Raw genomic sequence first — 16,840 nt, forward strand, 5'->3', positions numbered from 1 at the left:
GCCGCAGTGGTTGAAACACAAAAGGAAAGTAGCCCAGATGTTCACTTTTTAATAGTATATCTTTCCTTCATATTTTAAATGAGAACAGAGCTCAGTCATTAAATGAGAATATAAATATTAGTGTCATCATGTTAAAATCCCAAAGAAAAGAGCTCACACATTTATGTGATTGTTTTTTTTTTTAATGGCCATCTGTAAATCAGGTAAAATCAAGAAAGCTCCCCCCATGCCTCTAGGGGTCTCACCACAGCTAGTTAACTTTTGGTCTGTTACTCTTGCCTTCCCTAACAAGTCTCAGAGAATTGAGTGAAAATTTTATCAGTCATATTTGACCACACAGTGGCAAAGAAAGTGTAAATCCCAAAAGTCCAGGTAGTCTTTGTGGATATAATTTAAGCATGCAAATTCCTTGCTGTCATGTGAGCAGGAAATATTATAAGTTTAGATGATTTACTGCTATTCTGTGCTTTCAGTATAGCGCAGAATTTTGGTCAAGGTAGTGATGGTGGAATATCAGAACTTTCAGATAGTCAGAATTGCTGTTCACTCTTTTATTGCCTATGGTAAACAGTATGAATATGACTTTGGGTGTATATCTTGTATCTCCTTATCTGGTATATTTGGAAGTGTATCTTTGGCTCACTGAAATGGGGCACTTTGATATATTTTTCAGAGAATATGATATTTTGGCAAATAATCTCTACCTGGACCAAACAAACAGTAGTCAGGTTCCTAAGAATTGTTCAGCAGAATTGATCCCAGGATACAAAACTAACATTTTTTCGGGGGGAGTTACTATGTATCAGGCTTTGTGCTCAGCTTTCTCCATGCAATAGCTCATCCTCAGAATAACTTGAAGAGTAAGATACTATTATTAACCCCATTTTATGAGATGAGAAAGGTGCTATTGTCAATGCCATTTTCCAGATGAATAAACAGGGGTGAAATTAAATATAACTTATCCAAGGTCACACAACTCTTAAGTGATAGAGGATTTGAACTGCAATTTTTATGATTCCAAAGCCCATACTCTTAGTCACTGTGCACTACAGTCAATGTACTGTATGAATAGGCATTTGCCTTACTGTGTTTTGTTTGATGTTTCTTCTTGCTCCAGCCTCAAATAGGGCCATGAATCCCAGCAGTTGACACAGTCTTTGGTATGGCTATTGGATGTGATGGCACCTAGCAGCTATAACCATTCAAGGCAACCCTTAGGAAGAAAATTAAAACCTCATTCTACTGCTCTGTACTTATTTGGAGGAAGCCAGGACCTATGTGGGTATTGAGGGAAATCTCTTTAAGATGCTTGAGTCCAAAAAATCAACAACTTTTCTGGTTCAGAATCACCAAAAAGTTACTAATAACCCCCTCCTCCCCCCAAGTGAATTTAAGTTCTAGATATTGATGTCTTATTGAAGATTTTTCTCAGCTGGCAACCCTATTCCAAACCTCTTTGCCTTGACCACTCTGAGTCTTTAGGAGAGTCCCCCCTCCTGAGTTCTGCTTCTCTGAAAACAAGACAGTAAATACAGAAGAAATCTTATGGATGGACTCAAAATCTGTCCATCTTTGAAACATTTTTCATTATAGCAGAACCCATTCATTAATGGTAGATATTAAGCTTCTCAACCCTTTGTATTGGGTCTGTGGAAGACTAATAATTCTAATCGACTAGCTTCAGGGCTAGTGTCTTTGACTTATGTTACGTGAAATGATAAAAGGGTACTGCTTTTAAATGGGGCTCTTAAGAATTGACTAGCAGGGAGGAGGGCTCTTCTAGAGGTACTTGTCTGTAGCTATGGAGATCCTCCCTTTCAAAGAACTACCTTTGCTCCTGCCAGAGGTCTATAAGTGTACTAAAAAGCCTTTTGAGTCTTAATCTACCCTTAGCAAAGAGAATGACCTGATAAAATAGGATTATCAACAAGAGAGGTAGTCTTGAATATGAGATAATTAATAATGACTGAATCAATTCAAGTTGAACTGGGCAGTCAGTTGTGTAATGCTCAGACTAGTTTGCACAGGTTCTTTACAGATGACAGATGAATAGTGCTGACTTATGTATGATTTGTACATCTAAAGTATTCTCTTGCTAGAAGGTTGATGCAATGCTTTTTTTTTTTTTTAACCAACACTAAAGTCTTAATAGAATGGCAGGGCACTCTTGATTGGTCAGCAAGGCCGTACTTAAATGCTTTTTAAAAATGGTATGTTCCAGAAAGCAGAATGCAATACAAGTAGTGGAGTAAACACCAGAGTCTGATCATTAGCTGTATTGCCTTTGAGAAGTTCTCTTAGCCTCTCTTAGTCTGTTTCCTCTGGAAAATGAGGGAGTTTAAATAAATCTGTGTTTCCCTAATTCTGAAACCTACCACAGATGACTAGAGGTGACTTTAGGTGGCATATGAGATAATGTCAGGTGGTTTTCTGATAAAACATTAAAATGAACATTGAATCTCATAGCTGAGAGAGTCATTCCTTGTTCAATCTTTCTGATTATATCAAGGTCTCAATTTGATAACAAGATATCTTTAATAGTTCTTTAACACTGGTTAGTTATTTGGGGATGGAGGTAGGTGGGGGCAGATACTGTGAATCATTTATTCCTTAAGAGTCGCTATAGAAGGGAAGTTAATTCCATTCCTTAGAAGGGAAAAGAACAGAAGTGCTTTTTTGCTCTGTCTATGTCATTTCTGTTCTGCTTGGAAGGAAAGTCCCATGTTATACAACTGGTGAGTTTAAGAGGAAGAACCAAACGTGAGGTAAAGCCCTTTCTGGCTCCTCTCACGGTACGGCCCATTCTCAGAAGACGCTTCTCCTCCACCATGTACATAGAAGGCCTCGCTTGACAGACTCTGCTTAGGACGGGGTGGGAACTATCGGGAAACCCATGCGGCCATCAGTCCAGAACAGAGAACCACATTCTCCAATTCATCTTTATTGGTAATCAAGCTGATGTTTTGATTGCCTTTTTTTTTTTTTAACATTTATTTAGTTAGTTAGTTAGTTAGTTAATTAGTTAGTTAGTTTATTGGCTGCATTGGGTCTTCGTTGCTGCACACGGGCTTTCTCTAGTTGCTGTGAGCGGGGACTACTCTTCACTGTGGTGCTCAGGCTCCTCATTGTAGTGGCTTCTCTTGTTGTGGAGCACGGGCTCCAGGCGCATGGGCCTCAGTAGTTGCAGCACATGAGCTCAGTAGTTGTGGCTTATGGGCTCTAGAGCACAGGCTCAATAGTTGTGGCGCATGGGCCCAGTTGCTCCATGGCATGTGGAATCTTCCCAGGGCAGGGCTCGAACCCGTGTCCCCTCCATTGGCAGGCAGATTCTTTACCACTGCGCCACCTAGGAAGTCCTTGGTTGCCTTTTTATTCCTCTCTGCTTTTCATTTGGTTTCAAACTCATAGGCGATGTAAAGGGAGAGGCAATTGTCACCCTTTAAAACCTCACTAATAATCTTTTTTAATATAAATCTGGCTTGAGCTCAGAGCCCTTTATAAGCAGTAGTATCTGTATAGAATTTAATAACGTGGTTTGTTTTTAGTGAAGTTATATTTTTAGTTACCATCTATAAAATAAATAAATTTGTTTTAAAAGGTGAATATTTAAAACATTAAATAGTACAGATGGTATATGGATATGGTAAAAAAAATACAAAGGTGGTACATAAATGGCTAAAGTTTAGAAAACATTGAACAAAATTATCTCTAGGATCTGTTCCAGATTTAAATTCTTTTGAATGTGTATCCCAGTAGAATAAAAAATGCTATGTGGTAAACCAAGTGAAAGACCTTCTAACATAGTGTATGCTAGGTAATTTTCTTTCATTTTGAAATGTATCATAATTGAGGAGGCTAAACTTTTATTCTGTGACAATTTTTTGCATTTATAAATATGAATACCCCTTTCCTAATATTTTACTAGGCAGCTGAGTATTGATATGTTTTGGATAGCATGTTTGTTAGTGATGATGATTTGGGGTGTTTTTCTTTTGTTTTTCTTTCACCAAAAGCAATCTAGTTCAGGGTGAGGTTTTTGAACTGGAAATCTTGAAAGGCAGGAACCATGCCATGATTATATACTCTTCCTAGTACTGTTTGGTATAGTAGTATTCAGTAAATATTTGAACAAGTGAATGAATGAATGAATGAATGAATGAGTCAATAAAAATAAAGTTCTGTGTCTTGAAAAAGGTACAAGCGTAGTTTCATTTCTGAAATGAAATACCCAGTAGGGCTAGATGTACAGAAGTTTGAGGCCTTGGGACAATTAGAAGGTAATACTTTCACATGAGTGAATATTGGAGCTAGTAACATGGAACATTTAGAATAACTTTCTCAGGAAGAAACCACATAAAGAAGGTAGCCCTACTAATTTTGCTTTTGTTTATGGTCATATATGAGAAGCTAGGATCTTCCTTTCTTTCTCTTTGGTTTTTATAAAAAAAGAGGTACTTCTCTACCTTATTTTTTGTCTCATACATATACTACTTATCTCCACATCAGGGAAAGCACCCCAATTTTCCTTGCCTTAGGGGAGACTGTTACAGCTTAATTTAAAATGCAGCTCATGCTTTCCCCACACACACTCTTAATTACACTTTCTCATCTGATAAAGGTGCCCAACTCTTTCTTAACTGGCATGCTAGATGAACTGTAATACTGGTGGTAAATTTGTTTATTCCCATTTATTCACTCCAGAAATGTCACGTTTCAAGGGCTTTCTTCTAAGACTCCTGAAATGAGTTTTACATATCAGAGAGAGAGAGAATATTAACCAGAAGTTTTTAATTCTTAGTTATGCCAACTGACTTTCTAATAACTATGCAATTGGTTTGAGCAATTACATACCCAGATCACGTAATTTATTTTAAAACACCTTTCATATATGTAGAAAAACAATTTAAGGACTGTGTTTCATTCTGGTGAATACCTTTTAAACATATTCCAGGTCTATTCTCTATAAGTACGTTCTTTCTTTAATGGTCCAGTGATTAACTGTGATTCTAATTTATTAGCACAATGACAACATCTTAACTGGAGTTATTTTGTGTGTTTGGGTTAATATTTTTTGTTATTGAAAATTTAAGTCAGTACATTTTTTATTTGTGAAATCTTTCTGTCTGGTATCTTTGTGTTTTCTAGTTATTACTATGTGGTCTTTAGTATGTGATGTAAATGCTAAGGACGCTGGCTGTCACATTTTGGTTTGTTTTCATTGCATTATAAAGTTGATACAACAGCAGTAACATTAATGGTATATAAAAGTTGGATTTTGAAACTAATCATCATCTACAAAAATTATCTCTGTTCTAACTTTAAAATATCCAGGTAAATAATCAACACAGATTCTAGTATCATCATCATTGAGAATATAATAGGTCCAGTGTTGGCCAAGTAAAAAAAAAGACTTTAGAACTATCTAATTTTTTTTCTTCAAAGGAAAGAGATACTTATCTTAAAATTGTAATCTTTAGGTATCTCTAGCATCATTGTACTCTGTCATGAAAGTATGCAAGAGCCGTTTCCTATAATGGCAAGCTGGAAGTTTTGAGAACACTTTGTCTAACTCAAAAACAACAATTATAGATTCCACATATAAGCGATATCATACAATATTTGTCTTCTGTATAGCAGAAAGTAACACGACAATGTACATCAACTGTACTCCAATAAAATCTTTCAAAAAACAATCCCAAAAAACAGAACTTTGCCGAGGGGGCCATGTGCACTGGCAATATGGTTATTCTCTGATTAGATGCTTTGAGTGCTGAGTACCATTTTTGTCTGGGGTATGAGGTGTTGATGTGGCAGCACATTATGAGAGAAAAGAAAAGGCCAAGAACTTGAGAGGCAGACCAACCTGAATGTGGAATTCAGCTCTGTCACGTTCACTCTGGTGCCTAGGGCAAGTTACTTTAACTTCCTCTGTAAAATGAAAATTATAATACTTCTTTAGAGTTTCTGTAAAGATGAAAAGCACCCAGAATGAGTTCTTGTCAAATAGTAGTTGTGCAGGGAATACACTGTGGTGATGATGTGTTTTGATATTCCCTCAGGTGAAGTAAAGGACAAAAACGTTCAGGTGGTCGAGCTCCCCATTGTAGACAGTCTTCATCCTCGTCCTCCATATCTACCCCTGGCTGTACCAGAAGACCTTGCAGATCGACTTGTACGAGTCCATGGTGATCCTGCAGTGTGGTGGGTGTCCCAGTTTGTCAAATACTTGATCCGCCCACAACCTTGGCTGGAAAAGGAAATAGAAGAGGCTACCAAGAAGCTAGGCTTCAAGCATCCAGTTATTGGGTAAGAACCTGATTTGTTCCTCCTAAAGTGATATGTAGTAGCAAGGATACATACCTTTACAATACAGTGTGAACTTTACAAGATACAGTGTAATTTTCATAGCCACACCCAAAAACAGAGGTTCCAGAGTTCACCTTAGACCACAGGGAGATCATTCTTCCTTTGTTCACTTAGAACAGCTGAGTCATCATAATTTAGTCACCCTTAATCATTTGTTCATTTCTTCATTCAACAGATACATTAAACCATATTTCTGAAATTAGCCGTCTCTCCTGGGGAAACCAGCAAAATTTTGCTGTTTTGGAAGTATTTTAGACACTATACATGACTCCTGTCTTACTGTAACAGGGCCACGAAATGAAGCTCTCATATTTATAACTTCTCTGTTGCACCTTATTCTTAGGTTTCATTAATTGCCACTGGTGATTATTTTGCATTTTTGATGTTCTGTTTTCTTTTTTGTTTTGGAAGCTATTTTGAGAATAAAGATATCATTTGTAATGTAAGATAATGTTAAAATTATTATTTAAACTTATCTCTTGGCCCACTTGGGAGTTACAATGTATATATGTGTTCAGTCTCATGCTGTGTTAATGGAGATGTATCAGGAAATCCTGGAAGCAAAAAAAAATCCAAAAGAGCAACTTTGCTCACAAGCATGTTCCTATACCCATACATAAAAAGTTATGGAATAAGGAGTTTTTCTGGGTCCTGATGCCAGATTTCATACCATGGGAAATGTTCTTTGCCTAATGGAAAGAATACTAGACTGAGTTAAGTGATCTCGGTAATATTCCTGGCTTTTCCCTAATTCCAGGCCAAGTTACTTAATAATAGTATTGTTGAGCTTTGATTTTTTTCCATCTGTAAAATAGGGAAAGTAATACCTGCCCTAAAAATGATGTGATAATATAAGGATGAAAAAGGATTTTAGTTCTTTGGGAAAAATGCACTGTAAAATATTATTACCTTTCAGAGAGACTGATGCTTAAGTAATTCCTGAAAATAGATTTGTAGGCTAGACTTTGGCATTCTGCAGCTTCTATTGTTTGTAATAAAGTCAGCTATTGATTAATGTTAATATATGTGTTGATTCATTCGCTTATCTGCAGAACATTTATTGAATCCCTGCTACTGTGGGGGACAGAGATTAATTTTTTTTTAATGGCTCCTTCTAACTCATTACAGTCCATGGGAAGAGAGACTTACACACCTAACATTATATGGGCAGAGTGTGATAAATGCCCTAAGAAAAAGCATAAAAAGTTTTATGAGAGGTCGGGGGAGGGAAAATGTATTTTCTTCTGGACCAAGAAAGGCTTCATAGCTGCAATGTTTGAACAGGATCTTGGAAGATGGACAAAGATACGGTATAGTAGTTACATTACCAAAATAACTTCAACTGCATTTTCTCATTGGTCCTGTAACACAGTCCTGTGAAGTGGGCAGAGATAACCATTTTACAGGTAAGGAAACTAGGAAAGAAAATCTCTTCCCAAAGTTCCAGAGTTTATAAGGCAAAACCAGGACTTACACCTTCTTAACTTTGCATGGGTTTCCCGTAGTTTTATTTACCAGAAAGCTACCCTTAGTAATTTTTCATGGAGCATCAATCACATTGAGAATTGGCCAAATATAGAAACTTGAAGTACTGCAGACAACTAAGTTATTTGCACACTTAGGTATTGTGCTATAATGAAAGAGGGGTGCACTAGAATTCAAGAATCTGGGGGTCCAGTCTAGCTTCCACCACTAACAACTTATGTGATTTTGGACAACTCACTTGGTCATTCTCGGCCTTCATTAATTGTCACTCTTTCTTCATTTATTTAAAAAAAAAAAAAAGCACTAGGTTAGATAGTAGGTATCTAAGGCTTCTACTAACACAATACTAAAGTTAGATTTTTGTGTCTATCCATCATTCATTCATTCATTTATTTGTTGTGTTCGGTACAATTGAAAATAAATAAAATCAGACGCCTTCCCCTGGAGGAGCTTTGATAGATAGTGAAAATAAGGCTAGTACACAAATAACTTACTTTTGTAAAGACTGGATTGAAATGTATGTGAAAGAAACCAGCCTCCCTTTGCCTTATATTGTCATTTTGTTTCCTGAAATGCTTTCAGAGGCATCAGTTTAACTATCAGAGAAAGAGTTACATTAAATTAAATGACTTCTAATAGCCTTCGCAGGCCTAACATTCTTCCATAAAAGTTCCATTAAGATCCTCTCTCAAATTATTGGTCCAGGCCTAATTTCAGGGAATACTTGGAGAATTGAGAAAATGGCTTAGCTAGTATTCTGTCACTGTGTCAAATGCTCCTCTTCCTTTGATTTTTCCTTCTTGTTATAGCTCTCCTTTGTTATTATTTTTATTTTCATATCTCCCGTGCCCCCCCCCCCCCCATTTCTTCCCTTGTGTCTTAGTCTTCTTATGTATAGAAGTTACTGACCCCTGTTCTAAATGGTAGAGCTAAAACAAGTACATGGTAAAATCAGAGTTTCAAATTAGTGTTTCTTCTCAGGAAACTTTTCATTGAAATTCAGTGGAATTATTCTCTCTGTCCCATTTCATCTCTATGGAGCACAGTGAACAATTCCAAATTTCCTGAAAGAACCAGTGACTAAGAAGAATGTGGGAAGGAAAAGATGATACGATAGGTGTTCATATGATAGTATTAACAGGTAGGCTATCATCTGAAATGCAAAGGAAAGAACAGCCATGAAGATGTCAGAGTAACTCCAGTAAAGTTAAATCCTCACTCCAGATTCATAATGCAAAGCTGGCCCTAGGCTTTACTTAAGATATGCCATATATTGTGACCTAAAGGGAAACAAATCTACCTTTTTTCTTTTCCCACTTATGAATAGTGGTTTAGTAATTTGGGAAGAGGAGGAATGTGGGACGGGCAAATTTAAGGAATGTTTTAACTTATGAAAACAGACTGTGACTATTATTATTCTTATTTTCATTAAAGTACTGTTGGAAGTCAGTGCCTTACTCTGTGCAGGACAATGTAAATCTGTGTCCCCAGTTTTACAATTTTGGAGCTTTTCTTAAATAGGACAGATGAGATTAGTATCTGCTTGTGTTTGATAGAGTAACAAGCAGAGAAAGGAAATTCATTATGCCTACAACAAAAAGGCTGGAATGGCTCCATGAACTTAAAATAGTGAGAACTAAAAGTTTGCTCCACCTTGATTGTGCTGTAGGAAGAATCCACGCAGGTCTGTGTTTTCCTTGGACAACTTTAAATTCTACAAGCGGGCATTACAGTGACGATACAGGATAAAATGAAGAAAAAGAAAACTTGACATCAAAACATTACAAATGATGTATTTAATGTTCTGTAATAACAACTGTGAATCTTGGCATTCTTTATTGTGAAAAATATTAAAAATTATATCCAGCTTTTTCTGGAAGGCCGGCTGGTACTTGATGCCTTATATGAAGTCTGATTCTGGAATTTCCCATTTATTCCTGATATGCCAATTACTTTCTCTTTATAAGAAAACATTCTTCAAAGACTTAACTTATTTTCTAATTCCCCTTGTGTTAATATACAAATATATTTAGAATATGTGTGTTAGAATTTTTTAAATATTGATTTTATTTTTTCTAATGGTGAAAATGAAAGAAAGATTGACTTAAAATGTCCATAATGCCACCATGAATAGGGGTATAAAGCTGAGTACCCTAAAAGTACTAAGTGGATCAGAACATTATGAGCAGTATCTGACTCTCCGTCTGCCCCCACAGAGTCCATGTCAGACGCACAGACAAAGTGGGAACAGAAGCAGCCTTCCATCCCATTGAGGAATACATGGTGCATGTTGAAGAACATTTTCAGCTTCTTGCTCGCAGAATGCAAGTGGACAAAAAAAGAGTGTATTTGGCCACAGATGACCCTTCTTTATTAAAGGAGGCAAAAACAAAGTAAGTTAGATGAACTAATGATTCTAGAGTGGACCATATCTTTTCAATTGAAAGGAATCCTTAATTCCCATGACTTGTGATTCTTGTTACAATGAATGTTGTTACTGATTGATAGGGGTTTTAAATTCAAACAACTGTATACTTGCGCAACTGTTATTATGATCAAAGTATATGAGGTGCCAGCAAGGTGTAGATTTCAGTCTGAAACCCCTTCTCTTGACTTGTAGGCAGCAGTCATCTCATTATATATTCACGTGACCTTTGTGTGCTTGGAAGGGAGAGAGCAAGCTTTCTGGTGTCTCTTCTTGTAAGGGCACTAATTCCATTGTGAGGGTCCCACCCTTATGACCTTTTTTAATCCTAAATACCTCCTAAAGTCACCATCTCTGAATATTATCACATTGGGGGTTAGGGCTTAAACATATAAATTCTGGGGACACAAACATTTAGTCCATAACACTAACCACCTCACGAGGCTGTTAGCAATAAAACACACCGGGTGCTTGCCCTTTTGCTCTTACTGTCTTCACTAACAACCACAGGCAGCTGAAACCATGTGTAAGATATAAGTTTTCGTCTTATAAAAATTTCTGGAATTTGGAAATTATATTTTTTAAAAAGGCAAAGAATCAAAAGATGAGTTTTATAAGTGAAAGAATAAGGACTACCAGCTTGTATTGAGCAGTACCATCGTTTCTTGAGCCCACCTGCCTGTATTTCAGGTACTGTGCTAGGTGCTGAGGATTCCATGATAAGCAAGACACTCTCTGCTCACAAGGAATTCCCAATCTAGTAGGGGAACAGGCACTTACTCTAAAGTATGAGTAGTGCTACTATAGAGTAATAGCATCTACTCCAGAGGTCATCCCTGAATCATTGACTAAGTGTTCCTCCTCTGTGCAGTCCTCTGTCTTAGTATTTAGCACTTGCTTACTTCTGTCTCCCTCACTAGGTTATAAGCACTTTGGAAACTATACCTAGTTCCAGTAAGTGCCCAGTAAGTATTGAATTATGTTCACTTCAGTCTTATCAGCTTGAAAGCATTTTATTAGCAGTTAATCATTTGATGTATTTAACTTTTAATTAACATTTTTCAATCCCTTTTTTATGTCGCAAATAGGGGTTGGGAAGAAAAACAAATCTGGAATGAATACTATAATGCAGGTATTTATCCAGATCATTGGATAATCATTTAAACGCTGTTTCTACCTTGTAAGAATCTAAATTAACCTGATATAAATCACTTTTTCTTTAAGGCTCCCTCTATTGATTATACACACTCTCTCTCTCTTTCTCTCTCTCTCTGAATTTGTAGCTTAGTTGAAAAACATGTTAAAATATTACTTTATTTACTCTTTTACTTGTTCTTGAATGCATCATAAGTTTTTCCCTTGATTAGCAAGATAATTCATTCTCATTAGAAAATATGAAGTTGGTAAGTACACAAGCAAGGAAAAAATATTACCCACAGTTTTGTTATTCAGTGGTAACAACTGTTTAAATATCAACATATTCCCTTCAGTCATTTATATAGTTATACATTTTTGTAGTTGATCATATTCTATATAAATTGAACTCTTTTTTTTTTTATTTTAACTTAATACACCAACAGATCCCTTTTCCCAGGTTGCTGAAGAAAAGTTGTTGTAAATCTCTTTTTTTAGTGACTACATATCCACTGAATGGAAATATTGCTTACTTGACCGTTCTCTTAATATTTGACAGGTTATTTCCAATTTCCAGTGCTATGAGGTGTCCCTAAAATGATCCATATTATTTCCTCAATCTAGATTTATGGACTTGGAAGTATTTAGATAAAAGGATATGAACATTTTACAGCTGTGATCCATAGCACAGCATGGTATTTTTATACCAAGCAACCCTTATAATGCAGTTGGCAGTAGTATCTGCTTGGATTGTGGGAATAATAAAATTTGATTTTTTTTTCTTTTTTTTTTTTTTTTGTCACAAGCTAGTAACTCCTCTCTTCATGGTAGTCCAGGCAGCATTTTTCTCTGTATTCTGTTATAAATGTAGCAATAGCATTTTATGCATATTTTTTCCCTCTTTGGAAATCCTTTGGTTTTGTGAGTCATTTTAAAGATTTTCTCAGGAATTTAAATGCTGTTTTTCCCCTTCATTATTTTACTCAAATGTTTTTTCCACTCTGAATTAACTCTGCTTTTGACCTCTCAGGATTGGTTTTGATACCTAAGCAAATCATAAAACTTCTGTTATTGTTTTAGGAGACCAAAAGCATGAATTAATTTCTCAACAAAGTATATAGAATCCAGGGTGATTATAAGACTTTTCTGCTTCAAGGTGGTGAAGAGGTGGAGAATTAAACTTAAATCATGCATGGGCTTCGTACAGTCAGAAAAGAAACCATTTTTCTGAGTTGCTTATTCTTTGTAAAAGAGGTCAAGATTAGCTTATATATGTGGCTCCAGTAGTTAATGCTTTATTGCTTAGTATTACACCTCAGGTCTCTCTAGGTTAAGACTGAGTTCGTTCATGAGATTTTAGCACAAGCATCCTAGTGACTATGACAGCTACAGATAATGCGGAGATCTCTCTCTTAGGTAATTCACTGTTAGAGTCTTTAAATCACAGAATCTTTGGCAGTCAAAGAAATAAGAACTATATATAAAGTTGTCTATCCAATATTGTATTCTAAGATTGTAGAGATTGGGGATGGGGTGAAACAGGAGGAAAAACAAGCCATTAAGAACCTCTCAGATTAAATATTTACATATTTAGTTTGCTCTTTATCAAAAATGCTGAATGAGCTCTTCCTAAAATTAGGTTCATTTAAGTGAATAGAGGCAAGAAAAATTCGTTCAAAAGTTCTTGTAAAACATTTGGCTGCCATGTGAAGTGAAGAATCAGCAATAGTGGTAAATTTCTTCGCTATTTTATTGAACCGCATATCATACACTAGACACAGTTCCAGGACATTAGGAATAAACAAAGAAATAAAAGATAATATGTGGCTCCTTTTCTCGGGGAGTATCCAACGGGTAGGCAATATACATGTAACAGATAATCACAGTGTCATTACATAATTGTCCTGAAGGGGTTGTATACTAGGCAGTGAAGTCAAGAAGAGGAGTATCCCCCTCAGTCTGGAGAAAGACTTCACAAAAGAAAATTTAATGTTTATAATTTCAAGTTAGTCCTTTGTGGGTGATATAAAAATAAATTTTTACAAGATGGAAGAAGAAAAAAATTTTTTTTAATCATTGCCAATCTCTGCAACCTCACAATGGAATACTTCTGCTGGCATACTTGTAGGCATAAGACAAGAAAGAAGCATGTTGTTGTGGGAAGTTTCATATTCATTACTGGAAGTACAGAATCTCCTTCCCTCATTATTCACATTGTTTCTGTCTTTTTCCAGCACTCAGTATTCTTCATCAAGCTATCTTTTGCATATAGAGATAAGGCTGGAGGAACGTAGGTGCCCTTTTGGTTCCAGGAAGGGGCCTTTTAGTTAGTGTCACTTCTCAGTAAAAGTATCACTCTTGTGTTTGTTTCACTGAGCACCCAAACCATGCTGACAGAGTTAGTCTTTATTCTAGCATAAAACCTGTACTGGTGTTGTTTTAACAATCTCCCCCCCACCACCACCCTGCAGCCTTTTCATATTTATTTGTTTCTGTTTCTGCCCCATGCCTGGATATGCATCTTCATAGGAATCACATTAAACGGCTTTTTGGTTGTTTTCTTTTTAGAACAAATATGACATTTCCTTCATCTCCCTGATTCAGAGTTGAGGAGGGCAAAATGCCAAAAAATAATGAGGCCAAATGGACCTGAACACTGAATACCAGTCTGAAACAGTGCTCAGAGACTTTTTCTTCACAGTCATTATTAGAGGCAATGAGAGAAAACTCCTTGGAGGCTGTGGAATGAAGAGAAATCTGAAGCAGCTGTTAGGGAATTAGGAAAACATCCCAGACATAGGTAGCACTCACTTGTTCATGCATTTACCCACATAGCATTGTGTGGAGTGCTGGATGCTGTGATGCAAGGGAAAGTAAGGCATAGTCCTAACCTTTGGGAAATACTGTGTGGGAAAAAGACATGTAAACTGACTCCTGCTGTCTCAAGGCTTTCAAATAGGAACTATTATTCTTTCAACAAATATTTATTGATCTTCTGTTATATTTCCGATTCTCTTCTAGGTGCTGAGAATAATAGAGTGAACAAAGCAGATGAAATACCTCTCTTTATAGAGCTTACATTCTAGTTAGGGATGATGGAGCTGGAGAATGACCGCAGACAGTAAAGAAACAGTAAATATATATTACATTCAGTGATAATAAGAGCCATGGACAAAAATTAAGCAAGTAAAAGGGATAGGGATTGCCAAACTCTTCCTAATAAGGCAGCATTTGAGCAGAGATCTAAGGGGGAAGTAAGAGATAAAACCAGGTGAATGTCTGGGGAAAGAATGTTTAACAGTCACAGCTAATGATTTATTGAGCATTTATTATATGTCGAGTAGTCTTCTAAGCACTTTACATTGCTTAATTTATTTAATTCTTAAGAAATTATATAAAGTAGGTACAATGATTATCACCTTTGCATGTACAGCTTAACTCTAATCTATCTCATGCACTGAGAAAATTTATTCATTCTATACTAGAGTATAATTAAACCTCCAATTCAGAGTAGAATCTTTCGAACGTATGGTAGACTTTTTAAAGACATCTTGTTTTAATATTTTTTAATACATATCCTCTCAGGACTACCACAGTATTAGTTGGAGGACATATACAAGGAATTTGCTTTCATAAATTTATTAGAATGGTCTTCTGTCACCATTATTTGTTAAGATGGTGCTTATGGGGGTTAAGGGAGACAAGTCTCAATTATCACAAATTCTAAACTAAACACTTAATGAAGTTTAATCATGATGTTTGTATTCTAAATGAAAAGCTCAGTGACAAAATTCGAAAGCAGGTTGGAGCCTCCCAGAGAGGCGGGAGGCAACTAGGACTCCCTCTGGGGACACAGACACTGGCCACAGGCAGTGGGGAGCTCATTTTTCCACAGGGACCCTGGTGCTGGCAAGCACCATTTGGAGTCCTCCTTCTAGCCTGTTAGCCTTGGGGGCTTACATGCCCACTAGTTGATTAGCACCAGTACTGGGATCCCTAAGCCCCACAGCCAGCCGTGCTGGGACCCAGCGCTGCCCATCAACAAGACCAGACCAATGCTAGGACCCGCAGACCTACAACCAGGTACACCAGGACCTGTCCCAACCCACCAGTGGGCTGGCACCAGCCATAGGACTCCCCAAGCCATGTAGCCAGCTGTGTAAGGTCCCAGACCCACCCACCAGCAGCTGGCAGCTTCCACATGAGGCAGGGCCTCACAGTCAACCAGGCTGGGAACTAGCCCTACCTACCAGCGTGCTCACAGTAGTTGACGCCACCACAACAGAAGTGCCCACTCAACCCACATGCAAAGCACCTTTAGATTATATAGCTCTGGTGACCAGAGGGGGGTATATAGCTGGGCCCCATAGGACATCTCCTACATAAGGTCACTTCTCCAAGAACAAGAAACATAACTGACCTGCCTAATACGTACAAATAAACACAGAGAATTAGGCAAAATGAGGTGACAAAGGAATGTGTTTCAAATGAAGGAACAAACCCCAAAGGAAGAACTAAGTAAAGTGGAGATGAGCAGTCGACCCGATAAAGAGTTCAAGGCAGTGATCATAAAGATGCTGAATGAACTTGGGAGAAGAATGGATGAACGGAGTGGCAGACTTAACAAAGAGTTAGAAAAGGTAAAGAAGAACCAAACAGAGCTGAAGAATACAATAACTAAAGTTAAAAATACACTAGAAGGAATCAACAGTAGATTAAATGATACAGAAGAACAGATCAGCAAACTGGAAGACAGAGTAGTGGAAATCACCCAAGCTGAACAGAAGAAAGGAAGAAGAATTTAAAAAGCGAGGGCAGTTTGAGAGATCTCTGGGACAACAAAGCATACTAACATTTGCATTATAGGGATCTCATAGGGAAAAGAGGGAGAGAAAGGGGCAGAAAACTTATTTAAAACAATAATAGCTGAAAATTTCCCTAACCAGGGAAAGGAAACAGACATCCGGGTCCAGGAAGCACAGAGGATTCCCAACAAGATCAACCCCAAAATGTCCACACCAAGACACATTGTAATTAAAATGACAGAAAATAAAGATAAAAAGAGAATCTTAAAAGCAGCAAGAGAAAAGCAACTAGTTATGTACGAGGGAACTCCCATAAGACTGTCAGTTGACTTTTCAGAAAAAACTTTGCAGGACAGAAGAGAGTGGTGTGATATATTCAAAGTGATGAAAGTAAAAACCTACAACCAAGAATACTCTACCCCACAAGTCTACCATTTGAATTTGAAAGAGAGATCAAGAGTTTTACAGAAGAGCAAAAGCTAAAATTGTTCAGCACCACTAAACCAGCCTTACAGCAAATGTTACAGGGACTTCCATAAGCAGAAAAGAAAAGACCACAACTAGAAATATGAAAATTAGGAAAGGAAAGATCTCATTGGTAAAAGCAAACACACAGTAAAGGTAG

General features: G+C 37.0%; 1 protein-coding gene across 4 annotated transcripts in view; it reads left to right on the forward strand.

Annotated features, from left to right (window-relative positions):
* Window positions 1–16,840, forward strand: part of FUT8 (fucosyltransferase 8) — a 315,036-nt gene that overhangs the window by 287,243 nt on the left and 10,953 nt on the right. For all 4 annotated transcript variants that reach the window (XM_057731047.1, XM_057731050.1, XM_057731048.1 and 1 more), the window contains 2 exons: window positions 6,060–6,306; window positions 10,068–10,244. In XM_057731047.1, coding sequence (XP_057587030.1) covers window positions 6,060–6,306; window positions 10,068–10,244 — 424 coding nt within the window. The remainder of the gene's footprint in view (window positions 1–6,059; window positions 6,307–10,067; window positions 10,245–16,840) is intronic.

The sequence above is a fragment of the Hippopotamus amphibius genome, chromosome 4, assembly GCF_030028045.1.
Source record: "Hippopotamus amphibius kiboko isolate mHipAmp2 chromosome 4, mHipAmp2.hap2, whole genome shotgun sequence".
Classification (NCBI taxonomy): Eukaryota; Metazoa; Chordata; class Mammalia; order Artiodactyla; family Hippopotamidae; genus Hippopotamus; species Hippopotamus amphibius.